The 17,731-nt window shown below is 44.9% G+C and overlaps 1 protein-coding gene across 6 annotated transcripts in view; it reads right to left on the bottom strand.

Annotated features, from left to right (window-relative positions):
* RTN4 (reticulon 4) overlaps window positions 1–17,731 on the bottom strand; it is a 40,497-nt gene that overhangs the window by 10,180 nt on the left and 12,586 nt on the right. For 2 of the 6 annotated variants that reach the window (XM_074536705.1, XM_074536707.1), the window contains exon 2: window positions 15,962–16,018. The exons of 1 other annotated variant lie outside the window; for it this stretch is intronic. In XM_074536705.1, the coding sequence (XP_074392806.1) occupies window positions 15,962–16,018 (57 nt within the window). Of the gene's footprint in view, window positions 1–3,122; window positions 3,644–6,568; window positions 6,823–12,744; window positions 15,174–15,957; window positions 16,019–17,731 lie in introns of those variants that run through there. 3 more of the 6 variants (XM_074536708.1, XM_005486792.4, XM_014266863.3) reach the window with 3 other exon arrangements.

Genomic DNA, 17,731 nt, shown 5'->3' with positions numbered 1-17,731 from the left:
CTAGTCAGTTCTGGACCTCAGATTATTTGGACTACTGCTATTAGGATTACCCAGATGCAATTGTTTAAATTTTAAAACAATGATGCCCTTAAGCAATGTCAGGATTCATCTCTTCAGCTGCTGTGCTGTGTTCTGCACCAGAACCACAGTTTGTGCTTCATTTCCTCTCATTGTCGGGCATTTTGTAGAGGTCACTCCCTGGAGAGATTGATTCCAATTCCCTCTGAGGGCAGATAACAAGACACCAACAGATCTTGAAACCATTATATCTTTCCAAGCCTGGTAGAGGCAAAGGCACAGCTCAAAGACTCATTAACAGTTCATTTTGTTTGCTTTTGATGGAAGCATTCCCATGGGAGTTTATAATGTTGATTATGGGTGACAGACTGAGCCATCAAGAGGGAATACTCTCCCTGAAATGTCAATTCAGGCTAAATCTGCTGTGCTCCAATGCAGAAGACTTCATTTGCAAACCAAGTTTAGTTTTCCTTAAGTGACCCTCATTAGAGAACACAATATTGTGCCATTTTTAGCATCACTCTTCAGAGCAAAGTACACCCTTGCACAAGGGATAGGTAATGGCTCAAGACACCCACTGCAGCTCTGTTTGTTAACAGCAATAACCCAGTGCAGACAGAGTTCAAGATGAATTACAGAAATGTATTACTATTGCAATGCACATTTAGTAATCCTGCCTCACCCTAAACATCACCAAATTAACTGTAAAACAGTTAACCACCAAAATTAACTGTAAAACAGTTAATCACCAAAATTAACTGTAAAACAGTTAACCACCAAATTAACTGTAAAACAGTTAACCACCAAAATTAACTGTAAAACAGTTAATCACAGCTTGGAACAGATTATTTGGATGACTGTAAAAACATTTAAAAAAACAGAATTTGTTTGTTGTTTCTTGCAGGACGAAAACACAGTCATGCTCCAACATCCAACACCTGGTAGCCTCTGTGGGGCAAAGTCTGTGTAACCCTTTTGTAGGTACAACGTGCCACAGCCCCTGGGGCTAGGTGTGTTTTCCCAGACGTTCAAGAGCTGAATTCTTTCCAATTATTCCAACATGGAAAGATGAAAACCATAATCTTAAAGCCACCCTAATGCTAAGTATCTAACCTCAATATTTAATTCCCATTTGAGCAGAAGTTCCCTGCAGCCCCACAGCCAGAGGCAGGCTCCAGCTGCACCAACACCTTCAGTTTATCACAGAGCAGAAGTGCTGTGGAAAGAACAGCCTCACCCCTGCAGCACATCCATCCCACTCCTTCCTTCCAGCCTGGCAGCTGTGCCAAAGCCACCCCAGCAGGCAGGAGGCAGCCAGATCAGGGCCTGGCGCTGCCACCATGTGACTGCACAAACATATGGGGGCAGAGATAGAGCAGCACTGCCCGAGGCAGCTCCGGCTCTGCCAGCGCCTCCAATCCAAACTCCTCCTGCCACTGAGCCCAGGCTCCCAGCAACACAACCGCTCCTCAATATTTGTAAAAACCAAACAAATAACGTCAAGTCATTGTAGATCTGTTGTTGTGTGGGTTGCAATGCCAAAATTGAACTTTTTGTTTCGCTTTTTCCTTTGCTTCCAGACACAAAAGAATCTATTGTGTCTCTGCACACCTTGCATTAAACATCAACAAAATGGTGTGATTGACCCAGGAATCCTTGTAAACCTGCAAACCTAAACTAAGCTAAACCTGGGTGAGATCTTCACAACCAGTCTGGCCAAAACCAGTGAATTTTGTGCTCTTAAATCACGTAAGGAATCTTTGAAAAAAAATAAACCCCCCCCCCTTTTTTTGAGCATTTGCTGCAAGTGCTAAAACTGTGTTTATTTTTAAATGCTGCAATTTGAGCATCCATGCACTCGAATGTGGTGCTGCCCCTGTATCAGGTGACACGTTCAGTATGAGCCCTGCTCCTCTGCCTGCAGACAGCTTTACTTCTGGAAACGAGCTGCTCCCTCCTCTCTGCACAGCTTTAAAGCTGTGGGTTCTTCATTGGAAATCACTTATTCCATGCATTAATGCATTATCCCAGCTACAAGGAATGTAAAAAGAGTAATTCATCTATGTGACAGTTCCAGAATGCCAGAAACAAAGGTGCATTGCTGGAATTAAAGCACACAACAAAAGCCAAATGGCCTTTAGCGACCCATCAAGTCTTTTGTTCTCGGTAATCAATAAGAAAAATCCCCACGCCAGGAGCTCCCGGGCCAGTTAAGCTGCTCATAAAACATTTTTCCTTATTTCATCTCCGTTCCTTTTGGAGAACGACCAAACGAGCGGAGGTTTAATGACATACGGATCTGGTATCATCGTAAATTCCTCAAAGGAAATTCGGTGTTTAAGTCACTGAAAAACTGCTTTGTAATTCTGCAGTCCAAGAAAGCAGATGAAGCCACTCATGTGTATTCTCTAATTGATCAGAAACAAGTTATTTGCATTTATTTTGAAAGGAAAAGATTCAAAGCATTACTAGAAGCAGCTTTCTGGTTTTAAATTAACACCCAAGATATTCACAGCAGATTAAAAATAAAACCAGAAACAAAAAAAACCCAAACCCGTTTTCAGCAACAGCCCTGCGACATCTTTCCTTATGGAAACAGTTCTGAGTTGCATTTTACACAATATGAAGTATAATAAAATAAATAATATTAATGCACGTCTTGCAGGCCTATTCTAAAACAAGAACAGCTGCCTACATTTGGTAAGCACGAACTGTCACTTGGCACGTCTAAAAATAGTCCTGTACCATCCGTGCCTTACATGCACAACTCATCCAGTTACATTTTGCTTTTAAAGCAAATGCTACGATAGCTTTGGCGCTGTATTTTTAAAATCTTTTCCTTTCGGATATTTAACTTAAAACTGAGCAAGTCATTTTGGGTTTTAATGCTAAAAACAAGCGGTCTGATATATTCAACCTGATAATCCTCTTTTTAAAAACCCCTGAAACCAAGCAACCAACCCTGTCTTGGTTTGGTTTTTTTTTTTTTTTTTGGGGGGGGGGTCGTTCGGGTTTTATTTTTTTAAGAAAGAGCCATTAAAAGCGAGCCCCAGGAGCGAGCCGAGCTCACGTGTAGCACAGAAAAGCAGGAAAAAGGAACTAACCCGTTTTGGCATCCATCTTGAGCGTGCAGCGAGCAGCCAGCCCTGGCACGGCTCCGCTCCCGGCGCTTTCCACTTCCTGCGAGGGCGCTGCGAGGTCGGAGCTACGCAACCTCCGCCCGCTGCCATGGCGGGGCCGCCCATGGCCGGCAGCGGCCGAGCCCCGGGAATGCGGCTGCACAACCAACAGCCGGCAGCTGCCCTGCAGCCGGCATTCACAGTCCGACACACCCCGCTTCAGCGCCAAAGAAAGGCGGCTTGTGTCAAAGGCATGGGGAGAAAAAACACCGTGCGATTTACAGGCGTTGTTCCACTGGAACCTTTCTGTGACGCGAGAGGTAGGAACGGATCCTTTATGTTCTCCCAGTAACAGCGAGGGGCACAGGGCAGAGCTTTCGTGGCTCAGTTCAGCGTTGTGCCAACGGAGAAATGGGACACAGCGCTGAGAAGCGGCAGCTTTCAGCACAATGTCCCATCTGTCACCGAGCAGCAAAAGCTGCTGGGCAGAAAATCCACAACCACAAATTGCTCAGAGAGGCCTTTTCCACTCACATATTCACACAGGATGTGATCTTCAAGGTTTCCATTGATCTCTGTGCAGAGAATCCCAGTCCTGACCCCACACAGCCCAAGCCCCAGGAGAAGCCATCAGCCATCCATTCAGTGGCTGGTGTGTCCAGCAGCACCGCAGCCTGGGGTGTGACATTTTCAAGGCTTCCTGCATCGGGATGATTATTCCAAACCTTGGTTGACATCCTAACAGGAGCAGAGACTGGGCCACAAAATTGCAGCCTCTGTTTACCCCATCAGATGCATGGGAAGCCAGTTTGGTCCTTGACTGTCTCTTTGCAAGCCAGGAACAACAGCAGCTCCTGGCTGGAGAAACTGGGCGGTGACAGCGGGCCAGCAAGTGGTGCCAAGCACGTGGGACTGCCACCAACAGAGCTGTCCCTGTCCCAGCATCCCTGAGGAGCAGCACATCCAGCAGAGCCATGGGCAGGTGGCTCCAGCTGGGTGCCAGAGGGCACAGAACAAGGCTGCACCACACACAGCTCAGGCTTGGGCATCTGCACCACAACCCCACAAAAAGTGATACAGATTTCACAAGAACATGCTAGAACAAGGCAAACACTACCAGATTCTCAATAAAAAAAATTAATTCTCAGATAGCACCTAATGAGCCAAAGCAACATTTTCCTTTCATTTCTACTTGACCAGATACTCGTGCATGTGTGCACAATGTACCAACTGGAAAAGCCATTCTAAAGCCCCAATTATTCATGGTAAAGGTTGCCTATGCAATCTTTGCCATCAGTTAACGAAGTTAAACCAAAATTCAGAGAGATTTCTGCTCATTAATTAGAAAAGAATGCTGGGATGACCTGGAAGTATAGCTGTGCTGTTCACCATACCATCACATCAATATTCAGCCATTAAAACCTGACAGTTCCTTGAAATCATTAAAAATTAAATAATAAATGTTACTTTTTAGTACTAATTACTCCATAGGGCCTATCTTCAAGAGCATTAAAAATTAAAATCATGCTACTCCCAGGGTAGACCTGTTTCATCCTATCTATCTAGATGATCAATACCAAAGGTATTAATCAGTGCCAAAGGTTGTACCACTTGCATTATGTTTGTTCCTCAACTACAACACATTAACCAAATCTAAATTTAAGATTATATTCATTAGGAAGCAATGTTTCAGCTACAAAGTCCAAGTACAGATTGTAGTTTTTGCTCTTCTAAGGTTTTAGATTTAATTATATTTTTTTTTTAGTAATTTTTTGCATGGAAAGGAGCATGTTGCAATATTTGCTTCTATATTTATTTTGGGGCTGGATGAATAGTGCAATCAGTCCCTGAACTTTACCCATCGTTTTCCATGCCACTGGAGCCTGACTTAAGGAAGGAAGAATGTGAAACACAGTATCTTCATCTTGTTCTAAACAAAAAAAAAGCCCCTCTAAACCAGGCTTCAACAGCAGCTGCAAAAGGAGAGGAACCAGCGTCTTCTGCTTCCCCCAAACCTTCATTTCTGCTTCCATTTTCTTGTAGACCTGATCTCTGCTCAGGATGGGCAATTCAGGGCTTTTAAACCAAAACAGACTCCATTATTGTCCAGGCCTCAAATTCCAGGGTTGGAAATGTGCTTTCAGATCAGCACCACCCCTGCCAGTCTGGGTGTAAAGGAAACCTGAAAATTAGGCCTGAAGACATAAAAAGGGAACTCGCCTTCCAATTTTTACCAAAACCTTCTGACCTCAGCCCTCTTTTCTTTTTCCCCTTTCCTTCCTTTCTTCCCCACAAATTTCAGGCCTGACGTATGAAGCCTTGAACATTTAAACTACTTACATATCAACAACAATATATTACTAAACACTGCATCATATTTTTCCTGATATTTTACAGCCCCTTAATAAAAGATTAAAGTTTAAAGAACCTGATATTGCAGAGGCAAGGGATCAAAAAAGGTCCTTCAGGACTTTTTTTGGTATATATTTAGGTTCTGAAAAAGCATTCTATAGATTTCAGAGAGGTGGCAATTTTGTCCAAGTAGAATATATTAAAAAAAACAGATTTTGAGCAATAATTCCTAAAAAAAGAGGAAAACGTCACAAGCACCGACCCCAACAGGGCCTTTAAAATACATTTAAGTATCCAGAAATAATTAATTTTTTTTTAAAGCTTGTCCTGTTGGTAAAGTATGAAGATTACTTATTCAAATAAGGCTTAAACTCTAACACACTGAGCACTAATGTAATGATCCACAGAGATTTACACCGGAGATCTCCCATTGGTGCTTACAGGAACAAAGGTCAGCACCACACTAATTTAAGGTCAGCTACTTATTTACCAAATCAATTTAATATTATGGCTGTAAATTCTGAAAAATCAGACACAGTTTTACCTAGAATTTGACAGAATTATGAAAGATCCAAAGCAAAGGGGATTAAGGGTATATTTCAAACAGATTTTTAGAGAAGATATCCCCACCCTGCTGTGGTCTCCATGCAATTTCTCCTCTTAAAAATATTAAAACATGGCCAGCAAATTACATGGGGTTTTATAGTTAATGAGTAGTATTGTTAGATTATTAATAATCTCGAAATTTCCAAGGAGCACGGACTAAACTGGGACTACGCCGGTATTTGTGCCGTGCATACCAAAACAAGCCCTTCATTAATATGCTCTGTAGGGCTGGAAAAGATCTGCAGTGTCACACGAGCCGTTTCACCTACATAAAGTATTTCTTCTTCTGCATTGCTCCTATTTACCCATTTTAACCTGCAGCTTTTCTGATTCTGCACGTGGCACAAAGAGACTCCACACCTTCGGCTACATTTCACAATCAAATAAATACACGCTACAGACACCATTTGCTGAAAACGACCCGCGGCATCTCAAAGGAATAAAATAAGCAAAGAAGGCAAAAGAATAAATACCCTTATCCTTCCAAGTGCCCGGCTGACTGTCCATCTCTCCAGCTGGGATTATCAATTATGCATTCCAAGAGGGGAGAGCTGCGGGAGAAGTGCCCTGCAGCCCAGGGAGGGAACCATGGGCTTCCCCGGGCTCCGCAGTGGTGCTGCACTGGTGCTGCAGGAGCGGGTCAGCTGACGGGGTGTGGAGCTGACGCAGTGCTGGCACCGCACGGCCCCGCTGCGCCCGGAGCGGCGGCACCGAGCGGCGGCACGGGGGGAGCGGCTCCTGCCGGCCTCGGAGAGCGGCTCCTCCGGCACGGGGGGGCGGCTCCTGCCGGCCTCGGAGAGCGGCTCCTCCCGGGGCTCCTCCGGCACGGCGGCCCCGCTCGCTGCACGGACGGCAGCGAGGGCTGCAGAGCCCGGCCGCGCTAAGCGGCTTTTCGCCGCCCGGCTAAAAGTAGTCACCAGACGAGCTTTAAATAGATTGCTTTTCAAACAGAGGTTCGAAGGCGTTTACAAACCTCCCAGATGTATGGCTTCCCTTCGGGATTCTGTAAACTAATGTCTGCCTGCCGGAGGAATAACAGAGACGCCTTTGTAACACTTCTCCCTTCACAACAAGCAGCGTGAAGGGAAACAGAAAAGGACCCTTTCTGTGCCTGGAACAAAAGCACAGGCTCATGAAGAGCACGATTAATCCTTTTGCTGGTATCTTTAGTCCCCAGGAGCTGCTCAGCCGTATTTGTTCCTCTTAAGGCTGCAGAAAAAGTTACTCAGCCCTTTACCTAATTCCTACCAGCAAACACCTTCCCCTTTTTTATTTTACATCAGCATTCTCTATTGGCAGCTGCAGACCTGACAATTAACTGTTCCCCTCATTTAAATAAAAACAGGAACCCGACAGTTTGCAGTACCAACATATAGAAAGTAAAATTTAGGAAGTATTGCACAAACAGGAGAGGAATGTCAGCTACAACTCCAATTGTGAAAGAGAAGAGCTGTGGGAATCCTGATGTCATTTTGTTTCCATCCCTGCTGAAAAAAAACCACAATTTCTTCTCCAGTTTGGATTTTCTTCTTAAAATCTGGAGCTAACAACAGGAAGCTAAAATCTTCCCAGTACTCCTCCAAAGCCTCTTAACAATCTAGTACACCATTTTCTTAAGAACTAGAAAAGGGCATTCCCATGTTTCCATGAAAATACTGTAGACCAGGATGGCTAGAGATCCCAATTCAGACCTTAAATAGACAATTTCACTTTTCATTAGAACAATCTTGCATTGAGAAAGATTGCTACAGAGACCCAAAAGCCCTGGTTTTGACATCAACTGCTACATAAATGTAAGGCCTCCTTTGACAGTCACATCTCTTTTTAACTTACACAAAATGTGCATTTCAGTTCCATTTTCAATAGGTAAATCCAAACAAATCCAAAACAGGAGGGAAGTAGGGAGTGTATATTCAAACACCACAGTGCAAGCAAATGTGAAAAGTTGCACTGTACAAAAAAAAAGAATACAAAATATGTCTGAGAATCTGTGTCTATCTTCAAGCTGAACTGGAAACCACCAAAACCCGTGAGTCCTCCCCTTCGTATTTGTACGGTCACTAAACTTGCCAAAAACATTGATGATTAATGGAAAGACCTTTGAAAGCACAAATTTCTAAAAATACCAGATTAAAGCATCTTCATTTCATGTTTATATTCTTTATATCTTTTACTTAAAAGAGTGCATTTATGCAACTCTACCCAGAGTTCGTTGTGGCCCCAGCAGAGCAGCTGCACCACCAGTCCTGTTTGTCCCATCTGCAGTGTCCCCACTGCCCCCAGGAGTGCCCCGCTGGCCTCCAGATGCTCCTCCTGCCTCTGCACACTCAGGGTTCATTCTCACCCCTCCATGCAAACACACCCATAGTGAATCCATCTCCCATTTCGGGCAAGAGGGGCCCTTACTCTGCACATAACCTGGGCCCCAGCACTGCCAGTGCTCTGGAGGAGCTCTGTTTGCAGCAGGGACGCTGCACACCTGCCCCTAGAGCGTGTCTGAACAGCAGCCACAGAGGAGGTGCCATTATCAGGTCCCCCAGAGCGGTCAGACACAATCAGCTGTGACACACACTGTGTCCTGGCACACCCCGGCTCCATGGGCCTGCCTGGAGGGTGAGTGCTCTGCTCACTCCCTACTGAGTGCTCTGCTCACTCCCTACTCACACCCTGAGCACCCCCTGTAGCTCCCTCGGGGTGGTGCCTCCGGGGCAGAGTTGGGAACTTGGCCCAAATGCTCCATTTTCTCCCTAATTCTGCCACTCTGAAGGAACTTCCTCAGGCTTTGCTCTTTTAGCAGCCTCATGGCACAAATCTTTGCCTCTCAACAGGGGCACAAGAGCTCTAATGAAACACAGCAGGCTGTGTCTTTTCTTCAGAAAAATTTCATTTTGGGTTTGGTTTTTACCCTCATTCCTCCTCCTCCTCTGCAAATTCTCTTCCCTCTGGAACTCTCCATTTATTACTATTTACCTGGTAGCAAAAATGATTACCTGAACAAGCACAGAATCTAAAAGTACAATGAGATGAAATTAAATCGAGATATTTTATGGTGAATTAAATAGAATTTTACCAATTCCTTCTGAAAGAAACTCAGAGATGTTCTAAGGCATTTTTTCTCCAGTGAGAAACAACAAACAAACCCAAACACCTCCTATCTGCTGAGTGGTGCCATTTAACTCACCACAAACACAGAAAATAACAGAAATTCCCCAAATGGGTACAGCTGGTATCAGGCAGAACTTCCAATGGCCTTTAAGATTCACACATCTGCAATGACCTGGTTTCTGTTACAGCATCATAGGAAGTATTTGGTTTCTGGCCCCATGTTGTAGGAGGAAAAAGAAAGATTCAGCATTAGCACCACCCTCTCAAAGCACATTTCCCACCTGGGCTTCACCTTTGCATTTGCCCCCCCAAGAAAATCCAGGAAATGTAAAATATTATTAATTAGCTGCATTTCTGAGTGCCTGTAACGAAAGCAAATAAACCAGTTAGATTTAATCTGAAGGGAATGTCCACAGAGATGGTGGTTAAACTCACCATAAAACAAGGGTGTTCTGGGAAACTGAGTGTCTTGATGGTAAAGATCTCAACATTACTTCCGAATATTACTTTAATACTCATCATGGACACACTGAGGGATTTAACTGCCAATTTCCATTTTAGTACATAACTTTGTTGTGGCAAGAGGTTTTGAGTCTATAATTCAATAATCTCAAGAATATAAAAACCTCCACATCCCATCAATCAAAAGCAGGTTTGTGGAAAGTATGGGCTTGGGGAGGATTAATGATCTGTATGAGAAGAAAGGCTGGGATATGGAATGTGGATATTTAGCTTTCGCCTCTCCAACTCATTTCGGGAGTTGGGAATTTCTCCAAAGGTGGATGGATCCCTGCCGTCCGGCAGGCGCTGAGGTCCCACCGCGGTGACAAACACTAGATGGCATCAGAGCCCTGTGCCCAGGCTGGCCCTGCTCCATGGCTGCCCTGCCTGGTGCTCACACCTCCTGCAGGACTGGGCAGCAGCACCTGAACCCCAGGAACTGCCCTCGGGGCTCCCAGCTTAGCAGGCACTGCTCTGATGGAGCTCAGGAATGCGAATTTGAGGGCTGGGGAGGGCGACAGAGAAGCGAGGCTGTTTGCTCAAAGCCAAATACAACAGCTACTGAGAAATACAAACTTGGGGAGAAAAAAAATCACTGCATTCAAGACAGCAGAGATTGCTGGTGTTGCAGGGGTTGTTGGCCCTTTAAATTGTTCCAGTTGTTACATACAGTTCTGAATTTGTTTGGGCTTGGGTTTTTTGCTTTTGTGTGTTTCTTAAATCTGTCCAGGTTACCCAAGGGTGTGCCAGGCACCATTTAGCAAACCTTCTTCTACCCAGGGTACTCTTCAAAGCTTTACATTTGCTTCAGTGAACTGGATAAGTTAAAAAAGTATCTGCAACCTTTTTAGAATCCCTGTTAGCTCCCCACAGCCCACTGGGGCTGTGGGAAGTTACAACACACTGGCATTTAGGTTAGCTTCCAAAAAATAGCACTGTTAAGTAAGCATTCCACAACCATGGATTTAAGTGCACCAGTAAGGCAGCTCAGATTAAAGCTTTAACAAGCATCAGTCACACCATCACACCAGCTGAATTCCACAAGTCTTAAGACACAGTGAAATCTATTTCAGTTCCACTGATGGGCAGGGAAAAAAAAAACCCAAAGAACAAAGGTAGACTCAGAAGGCCAAACACATGCACAAATGCACTTGGCCTTGTGATGAACAATCTCTCCTTGTTAGCTCTTCAATGATACTCTGAAATTGTGCCTAGCCAGTGTGGTATTCAAAGCAGACAACTGATGTTGTTTGTGGCTTGTCTCAGAAATCCAGTTCTGTATTTTGCAACACAATGGAGTGTGGAGAAAAATCCAGAAAAAAAAGGCCCATTTTTGAGTCAGTATTCTCATCTATTTAGCTTTAAGCAAATGTTCCTCTGGGAAGAAAATTTTTTGCTTTACGCCAAACAAGCCAGCCTGTCAGAAATGCAAAGTGCAGCTGCTCTCCAGAGTGAGCACAACAATAGTGAGGGGCTGCAGCTCCCAGCACACTGCCAGAGCTGGGCCCTGTCCCTGCACTGGCCATGGTGGCAGAGCAATGGCACTGCTCAAACCCTCTCTGCTCTGGCACCTGGCTCTGTGCAGCTCCTGGGGCAGCTCCCACAGATGGGACAGCAGCAGCTGTGTCACCTCAGAGCCACAGGGAGGGGCTGCCACCCCCAGCCTGCTGCGTCTACGCCATGACTAAAGACCCTTCCAAAGGGCTCCCTTTAAAACAACTAACACAAATTCTTTTCTATTAAGTGCAGTGTTTTGCTTTGGCTTGTTTTTAAAGTAGTCTGAGCTCCAAGCAATTAACCCCTTGACATGAAGCCCAAGACATACAGCTGCTCTCTGGACAGTTCTGTCTGCTGGAAGCCTGAGGAGCCTTCACAGAACACACAGACACACCAAGAGTTTTAACAGTGCAGATTATCAATGAAGGAAAAAGCAAAACTCTCTCCTTTCTGCCTTACCTGTAGATAGAGAGGAGGAGAGACAGAAGACATGACAAAGGTAAATGTAAAAAAATACATTTTCTACCTTATTTTCCAAATTAATTTCAATGGCACCAACACTGATGTTCACTTCGACATGCACCTGCTGTTCCCTTCCAACTCAGGGTATTCTGTAATCCTATTTTATGAGCTGTAGGCTGCAGCTACTGCATAAATACAGTACTGCTGCTGAGTCAAACTAGCTCCTGCTTTTCTATTTAGAGCACTGTGCTTTCTGCAGTAGGTGTTTTTTTGGTGTGATTGCTTCTGGTCAAAGCTTAAGTAGCAGCAGAGTGCTGCAATATCAAAAAGCAAAGTACTCCTCTAGTCTACAAAAAGCTGGGAATTCGTGAGGTGTTCAGTTTAGAGAAAAGGTTACAACTTCCTGCTACTATAACTGCACATTACTGTAAGAAAAATTAACTACACTGAAGTGGAAGTCGACCTGAAAAGATAAACAGAGATTAATACCTGTGCTGTACAGAAACCAGTTTTAGTGTTTGCAGAACACTCAACTTCTTAATGACCACTTTTTCAGTAACCTGCATACTAAGCTCCCTCATGTTCACCCTTTGTTTAAACCACAGGCTGGACACGCACAGACTCTTTTCCAGATTCCAGGCACATACAGGAGCAGCAGGGGTATTTTCCTGAGTTTTACACTCTGGTGTCTGAACTGTTAATGAAAAGGAAGAAATGCCTCTTCAAATCATGTGCACAAGCATCCCAGATGCAGAGTTTGGGAGGCCACCCCGTGCCCAGCCTGGGGACAGCCATGGAGGGGCCTGCAGTGGGCAGTCACCTATTCCTGCATCCACAGACCATGAGCTGCAGAGCTGGAGGAGAAACCTGGAGATGCTGAGTCCATCCCTGATAAACAGAAAAAAGGTACTAAAGCAGTCAGAATGTGAAAAAGGTACAAGTGCAGGCAGTGACATTTTCTGTTACCCTTGGCCTACAGAGAAGTTTACAGAAAGTGATTTAAAAAGAATAAGTCAAGGCATGCTTAAGTTTAGCTAAAGAATTATGCAGATGAGCAAACTGCAAGACAGCATACACAGATTACCTGAAGACTTATTCAGCTTTGCTGAAAATACAGCAGTAGGTTTTTTCTTTTCTTTAACAGAAGCAGCTTCTTTCTCAGCTTCCTTCTCAAAAGCTCCTGGTTTTACTACACTGACTATCTCTTTTTCAGCAGATAAAGGTGAGGTATCTGTGGCTGGTAAGGACATGGTGGATACTTCAGGCACTTCTCTGTCCACAGCCTCCAAAGACTTTTTCAAGGCATTGCTATCTTCCTCAGCTTTTACTTCTACATTCTTCACAGAGAGATCACAGGGCAGCTCTGGGCAAGGCAGCAGCTTCTCACCCTGCATCACCTTACTGATGTCTTCACCTTCATCTTTGTGCATTGTTTCTCGGTCAGTGGCCTCTGTCTCAAACTCAGGAACAGCTTTAGGATGACCTAACATCACAAAGTCTTCTTCCACTGAGACTGGGGAAGACTCCATGGGTGAGAGAGCTTTGTCATCTCCTGTTTTTGGTTCCATAGCAACAGATACATCAGCTGAATAAGCCAAAGCATCCAGCTCTTCCATTTGAAGAGGAATCTTATCTGCCTTGGCTATTTTTGCAGGTATTGGCTCAGATGGTGGAGCAGCAACAATTTTGGAAGAGTCCAGCTCGGGTTGGAATGACTCTAGATAAGGCTTGCCCGTGGCAGCTACTGAATCCACCAGTCCTTCCTCCTCCTGTTCCTCATCAGTTTCAATACTCTCAGTGGATTTACTTTTTAAAAGGAGAGATGGATCTTCACTTGCTTCCTCAGCAAAGTCAGATATCATTTGGCTATTAAACAGGCCAGCTTTTCCAAACTGTGGAGATGGGGTTCCATCTAGTTCCTTGTCTTCAGGCACATCCTGAGAAATGCTTTCTGTTACCGGTGTCTTGGAATACTCTGTGAAAGATGGAGAAGGAGATTCACCAGAGACCTTTGTTCCCTTAATTAAGTCACATGCAATAGATATATAAGGAGTCTCCAGATCTTCAGGAGTGCTGCTGCTCTCATCATCAGGTTGCTTAAATGCCAAGGTCTCCTTTGCTTCCTGGGCCTGTGTCAGTGGCACCTTCACTGCCTCTTGGTATACAGGAGGTTTCTCAGCCTCTTTTACATTCTCATACTTGGCAGTGGGCATGAATGTTTCTAGTGGGGAAGCTTCCAGCTGCACAGCAGATGCCTCTGCCGCAGCAGTGCCGGTGCCCAGCGGTGCTTCCATAACAATATCAGGCAGTATGGGCGATGGAGCGGCCTCTGAGCCTTCGAAGGAGGGGCAGATTTGTGCCGCGGGTTTCAGAGTCTCCTGCGCTGCCTCTGAGGTTTGCACCAAGTCAATCTTGGTTTCATAAGCCAGCTTTGTGCAGGCTGCATCGTGCATCTCGTAGGCCTCCTGCACCAGGTCAGGAGTGAGACCCTCGGGCATGTTTGTGGCGCTGTCGGGTGACGCTGGTGGGACCCCCTGTGCTTTGGCAGGCTCAGCTCCCTGCCCTTCCTGCCCACCTGCTCCAGCAGCAAAATCACCTTGCTCTGGGCCCGTCTGAGCTTTCAGCTCTGCAATTTTTTTCTCATCGTCGGTTCTATTTTCTGAAATGCCTTCCTCTAGTGGAGAAAGAGATTTGCCTTTGTTACCACCAGGACTTGGAGAAGAGTCAAATTTAGTACAAGTGATGTAAGGTTCTTTTACAGCTTCTGGGGTGCTTGGGAAGGAGGGCTCTTCAGCACTGCCTTCACTGTCTCTTTCATAATCCTTCTGCACAGTCAGCTTACCCACGCCATACTTGTCATCCAAACTGCTCTCCAGCGTGGCATCTATCTTCTTTCCAACATCCTCTCTCATGCTGCTCAGTCCATGACTAGCACCTTTGACTTCCCATATTGGCTCATAAGGTTTGAAGTCTGCATATTCTTCCCTCTTAAGAGGGTCTTCTTTCAGCAGCCCCTTTTCAGCATGATCACCACCTCCTCTGTACTTGTCTTTGTTATAGAAGAGATCTTCCTCATTTCTTTCAAATATATCTTGGGGAGATTCTGGAGACATTTTCAGCTGCTCTGCAGGTGTTTTCTCCAGGTTAGGTAATTCTTCAGGGCCCTCTAGCTGTGCTTTTTCTTTAGCTGGAGATAAAATGGCTGCTGCTTCTTTAGCAAATGGGGATTGCGAGTATTTCATCTCAGAAATGTCTTTATCATTTCCCTCTGCAAGAAAGGGGTTTGTGGCATTTTTCACAGGTTCTTTATAAACCTCACTGGAGCTCTCTTTGTAAGTGCCTGTTGCAGGGAACCCATCTGAGATGGTGCCAAAGGCTGCGTGCTCTTTAAAGGGATCAGCTGAGAGAGGAGAGAAGGAGGGAAGAGAAGGAGCAGGATCACGCGGGACTGCAGTGAAATCCTCTTGCCCCAGCGCCTTAGTGCTACCTGGCTGCTCCTGCAAGTCCATAACTCTTTCTGTGACCGTGGATAGAAAGGAAAGTTAGAGAATGCAAGTGCTCTCAAAGTCAGTGCAAACTTTCAACAGGTTCACATGATTTTAGCTACTAAAAGGCTCCTTCAAGCTCTACGTGGACACTATGAGCCATTAATACACACTATCACTTAAAGCTACTCCACTTCTAGCAGAGAGGCTCAAGAAGCAGCAACTTTATGCAGTGCAAAGGTCTCAGTAAAGCTGAAGATGCCAGACAAGTACAGGGGCAATATTAACAAAGCCAGAACAGGAGGGTGGCAAGGGCAGACAGAGACAGGGGGTGTGTGGATGCTTGGGCATAAACATATTGCACAAACGTGTGCCAGCAAAGTCTTTTTTTGACACCTTTTTTAAAATTTGTGGATGGTATACTTAATAAAAACCACTAAATCAATACTACAGGTGCAAATTTTACTTCTTTAAAATACTGCAGAAAGTTACTATAGATTAAATCTTTCTGCTAAATCAGTAAAGCAACTACGCTCTGATGTATTAACCTGTTAACAGTACCAACTTCTCTCCTACATCAAGGGTCCAAGAATTCACAGATGGCTGAATTCTTGTTTATGAAACAGTTTACCACATAAACAAATGAATGAATATTAAAATCTGAAATAGATCAACCAAAAAGTCCAAACTGAAAAATGTGACAGAGGCTATTCTTGGACCCATGCTGACTTTTAGTAGAAGCAGACTAGTGGGAAAGGGTTAATGAGGTCAGGAAGGCAGGAGGTACTCAGACAAAGGGGAGCAGAAAGAACTTGCCTGCAGAGGAGTGCATCAGAGGCGCAGGTGTAGCAGGAAGAGCAAAAAGGGTCTCATCTGAAAAACAAACAAATAACCTCAGCAGAAGGAATGCCAGGGTGAAGAGGGGAGAAAGCACCCAGGGAGTGAGTTCCCAGCAAACCCAACAGATCAGCAGCCAACACCCAAGAGAACCAGGGAGCACCATCAGCAGAGCCAGGTGACTTGGGAGAGCCCACACCCAGATTTCCCCATTCACAATGGGATCCTTACTGAGGGATCTCCACCCTCCAAGCCAGTGACCAAGCACAGGGTGAGACACTCCTTGGCAGCTACTCTTATTTCCATTCCCTGGCACAGCACTGGGCACTGCCAGCTGCCAGGGGCACACTCACTCAGCTCTCCCCACACCCCCACACTTGTGTGAGAGCAGCCCCAACAAACTCCACCAGACACTGGTGAAAGGTCAGTGACTAAAGCAAGCTCTGAAACACCCCACGAACACAGCACTGCTCAGGCACAGCCATTCTGGGCCATGCCTGCTTTATGGCTTCACTCTTTTCCTTTTGGTGTTATACAGACCCCAGAGGAAGCTGTTATTTTAAAGCCTTTTTTGGCATGATTCAAAGAGTGTATTTGGCTTTGCTGAGTTCGCTTTAAGCCCAGTATCTCCCAAGACAAAGCCAGTTCTCCAATTTCCACTCAAGGCTGCAGTATCAGCCATCATGAGGAAACAGGCAAAGCAAAACCATCCCTTCTCTGAATTTCTGTGCCACCAGTGTTTTTCCCAGGTCCATCATGCTGTCATGTCCTGTTGGCCTTAAATTGATGTGAGAACACCATCACTTAGGCAAATTTATTTCATTCTGAAAAGTGCATAAAGTTTTCACATTGAGGCTGGGAAAGAATATTTGCAATTTACATCAATTGCATTAGTGGAGCAAAAAATTATATTAAAGCACTTAGATTTTTATCCTCAGTACAGACACCAACAATCTTTAATTTTGCTATGTGCCTGGACAAAATCAAGTACTGAAAAAGAGGTGGGGATATTTTTGGCTTGGTTTTTTTTATTATTATTAAAAGCAAAGAATAATAGAAACAGTTTATTTTAAAAGATGAAAGGCAAGAGGTGAGAAATATGGTAGCTGCAGCAGCACATACATAATAACCAGTCAGGCAGGGCATTAAGCTAAGCTGTGTTTTGGCACTAAACCATGACTTGTGCAGAAGTGATGCCACTTGCAGACATTCATGACCTGTCTGGCTCATTCAAGTTAATCCCAACAGCAATGGTCCAAAAATCCAGTCTCCTCACAACCTGCATTTTCTGTACACTATGCAGTCATTGGGTTTGTTTCACAGAACATTTATCTCTTGCTGTATTTTGTGGATTATAAATATCACCAGAAGACAACAGAAAACAGAGGAAGAAATCAAGCTGAGTGTAGGCCTTGGTATTCAGAAGGGTCCTCAATTCCTGCTGGGCCAAAGGCATTTCTACTCACTTTTCTAAAAATTACATTTTTCGATTAAGGACCATATAGAGAGAAACCTCAATTCCAAATTTAGAGCCCATTAAAGCAGTGTCACAGCTCAATGGTGGCAAAGCTTTAAAGGACAAAAAGCACACTGGAGGACAACTGCTGGGGACATGACACAGAGCCACAGCCCTGCTACACCCAGTGCCCCTCACTGCAGGCCCTTTGTTCCAGCAGCTCTCGGCTCCCTGGCTCACCAGGATCCTTTCCATGAGCAGAGACTGCTCCTCAGCCCTCAGCTTTGCTGAAA

Source organism: Zonotrichia albicollis, chromosome 3 (genome assembly GCF_047830755.1).
Source record: "Zonotrichia albicollis isolate bZonAlb1 chromosome 3, bZonAlb1.hap1, whole genome shotgun sequence".
NCBI lineage: Eukaryota > Metazoa > Chordata > Aves > Passeriformes > Passerellidae > Zonotrichia > Zonotrichia albicollis.
This window is presented reverse-complemented; position numbering and strand designations above follow the sequence as displayed.